At 53.1% G+C, this 3,268-nt stretch overlaps 1 protein-coding gene across 1 annotated transcript in view; it reads left to right on the top strand.

The window, feature by feature from the left end:
• The window catches only part of CDHR2 (cadherin related family member 2), a 60,743-nt gene that overhangs the window by 50,486 nt on the left and 6,989 nt on the right, over positions 1-3,268 (top strand). Inside the window, exons 21-23 of the mRNA XM_006763714.2 lie at positions 4-340; positions 1,116-1,187; positions 1,593-1,642. Coding sequence (XP_006763777.1) covers positions 4-340; positions 1,116-1,187; positions 1,593-1,642 — 459 coding nt within the window. The remainder of the gene's footprint in view (positions 1-3; positions 341-1,115; positions 1,188-1,592; positions 1,643-3,268) is intronic.

The following is a 3,268-nucleotide window of genomic DNA, read 5'->3' as shown; positions in this document are numbered from 1 at the left end:
GAGGACGTGAACGACGAGCCGCCTACCCTGAGCTCAGCCTCGCTCCGGGGCGTCCAGGTGGCTGAGAATGGCTCGCAGCACGGCCAGGTGGCTGAGGTGGTCGCCATGGATGTGGATACCGATGCCCAGCTGGAGGTGCAGCTTGTGAACGTCATCTGTACCAAGGCCGGCGTGGATGTGGGCAGCCTGTGCCGCGGCTGGTTCTCTGTGCTGGCCAACGGCTCTGTGCTCATCAATCAGAGCGAGGCCATCGACTATGAGACCTGTGACCTGGTCACCCTGGTCGTGCGGGCCTATGACCTCGCAACGGACCCCCGCTTCCAGGCCTACAGTGACAATGGTGAGGTGGTCTGGCACATTGGGCTTGGCAGGTGCTGCATAGGGGCCGTGGGAAAGAGCGCTGGGCTGTAACCTGCGAGGTCTGGGTTCAGATCCTGCTCTGGCTCTTGCCAGCTGTGTCACCGGGAGAGCTGTGGCGCCTTCCCCATCTGTCAGGTGCAGTCGGTGGCAGGCTGGCTGTGCAGGTCAAATGAGAACACGCATGTAAAGCGTTTAGCACAGTGCTTGGCACACAGATGGCACTCAATGCTCTCATTTTGTGGGGCGGTGTAAGGACAGAGCACACGGCAGTCAGACGTGTACTTGTGTCCCACCTTTGACCTAAGAAGCAAAATAACCATATTAATAGCAGGCATATGCCCCGTCCTTACTTTAGCCAGGGCTATGCCGGTCACCTGGTAAGCGCTTCTTCATTTCACTTCCACACAACCCATGAGCTCGGTGACCCCCATATAACTTTATAAATGAGGAAACTGAGGCACAGAGTGGGAGGTTCAATAACCTAACTTACACAGCTGGTAAGTGACAGTAGAATGTTGTGGTTGGGTGACCGATACCTGGGTTGGGCTCAATCCTGGTCCACTGCTCTCTGAGGGCTGGGAAGGATACTCCCTCCCACAAAGGCCAGAGGAGATCGACTGGGCATCCCAGGTCAGGAGCGGGAGAGGGGACTGGGTGATGCATGGGAGAGAGGCTGCTGGGAGCATGGCTGAGGCCCAGGCTTTTTGGGCAGCACCTTTGCCTAGAGACCAGAGCCAGCCAACCTTGTTTCCTAGGAAGCCTCCCCATCACCATCGAGGACATAAATGACAATGCGCCCTATTTTCTGCCCCAGAGTGAGACTTTCGGTAAGCAGCAACCCGCTCCCTCCCCACTGCCAGGACTGTCTTGGGCAACTCCCATAGACCCTCCTTAGGCCCAGGTGGACCCTTAGAAAGGGAGGATGGCCTCCAATCCTGCCTCTCTCCCAAGGTTCCAACAGGAGGGGGGACCTGAGTGTTTATCCCAGCTCTGCCCCCACTCCTCTCTGAGTGCCCTGAGGGCCCTGGACCAGGCCCTCCCTCTCTGGGTCTGAGTTTCAGCATCTGCACAGTGGGAGATGGATGACCTGCTCACTAATGGCTCAGGGGTGGTTGTAACGGGGGTCTCTGATGGTAGAGAGGTTGAGGGCAGGTTTCGAGGGGACGAGCTAAGCTAGTGGTCAGCACTAGGCCAGGTTGACCCCACTGACCCCTTCCTATCAACACTTGTAGTGATCGTCCCAGAAGTTGTGATACCCAGCCAGCAGGTGGCGTCTGTCCGGGTAAGTCCTTGGCTCTGCCTTTGGCAGTCACTTTAGCCCAGGAGACACGGGGCCAGGGCCTTCAGGCCTTTGAGCTACGCCCCAAATGTTTTAAGACCGGAAAGGCAATTTATTGACTTCAACATCTGAAAAGAAAACGCCAGGATGGAAATGAACACCTGCCTAATTGATATAATTAAACTTCATTCATTGTTAAATTTAGTATTCATAAAAACTTCATGACCATAAAAACCACTTGCAGGCTAGATTTGTTTCACTACACCAGGATTCTTGAGTATTAGAGAAAAGTCAACTGTACATTAAACAAGTTCCTTGTGGTTAAGTCATTTCTAGAGCAACATCATAAAAGACTCAATTCTTTTTTTTTAATAATATATTTTATTGATTTTTTATGGAGAGGAAGAGAGAGGGATAGAGAGTTAGAAACACGGATCAGCTGCCTCCTGCATACCCACTACTGGGGATGTGCCCGCAACCAAGGCACATGCCCTTGACTAGAATCGAACCTGGGACCTTTCAGTCCGCAGGCCGATGCTCTATCCACTGAGCCAAACCGGTCAGGTCAAAAGACTCAATTCTTTATGGCAGGGGTCCTCAAACTATGGCCCGCGGGCCACATGCGGCCCGCTGAAAACATTTATCTGGCCCGCCGAAAACATTTATCTGGCCCGCCGGGTGTTTTTGCCGCCGCTGCCTGTCCTGCTTAGCAGCCGACTCGTCCCGGGCCCGCAGTGCGCATGTGTGGAATGTCTGAGGGACAGTGAACTGGCCCCCTGTTTAAAAAGTTTGAGGACCTCTGCTTTACGGTGTCAGATACGGATGTATTTACCAGAGGGTGGTGGCTATGCCAAGTGGTGAGGCCTCACACACAGCCCGGGGCCTGGGCCAGGCTGGCCTCTTGCTGACCTGGGCAGTTGCCATGCCTTTCTGGAACTCAGCTGCCCTCTAGACAAGAAGCTGGCAGTTCCTGGCAGCGACCTCTCACCCAGAGGCGGTGGTGTCTGGGTGCCACTCGCTGTGCTGTGGAAAGGGCGTGGGTGCAGGAGGTGGATGGCCTGGCCTGCCTCATGAGAGCTGGGTTTTTGGTAGGACAGGGTCTCTCTTGGAGCCTCAGTTTCCTTCAAAGTCTTAAAGAGTCAGTTTTCCAGTCTTTAGCCAATTGTCTTCCAATGTCATGTGTCTGGCCATGGCTTTGAGCAATTTTCTTTAAATCAACTTTTTTTTTAAAACTTAAACACCAGCTTTGGCCTCATCCTGAACAGTGACATATGGACTCATGCTTCTGTGTGTTGGCTATATTTTTCTCTAAAAGGCACTAGAATGAATAAAAATATTCGTGCCCTCTCTCCCAGTCATTTTATGGTTCATTAGGGGAATTTGTACTCATGTCAGTAAGCACTGAAATGAGGGCTCCGAGGGAAGGAGCCTGGCACACAGTAGGTGCTCAGGAAATCTGAATGTGTGTGTGTGGCAATGGGGAGGTGGAGCAGGGTAGGATTTCCGCATGAGAGGTACTTTTGGTTGGTAACCTGTTGGGTTGGGGGGCCAGAGGCAGGGACTTGCCAGAACTTGAATTGTAATGTTTAAAGCATTTGCTCAAACATTGGGGTGGCCTGTGGAAGGCTG

This window comes from Myotis davidii, unplaced genomic scaffold (assembly GCF_000327345.1).
Source record: "Myotis davidii unplaced genomic scaffold, ASM32734v1 scaffold319, whole genome shotgun sequence".
Taxonomy (NCBI): domain Eukaryota; kingdom Metazoa; phylum Chordata; class Mammalia; order Chiroptera; family Vespertilionidae; genus Myotis; species Myotis davidii.
The sequence above is the reverse complement of the archived record's forward strand: the minus strand, read 5'-3'. Positions and strand labels throughout refer to the sequence as shown.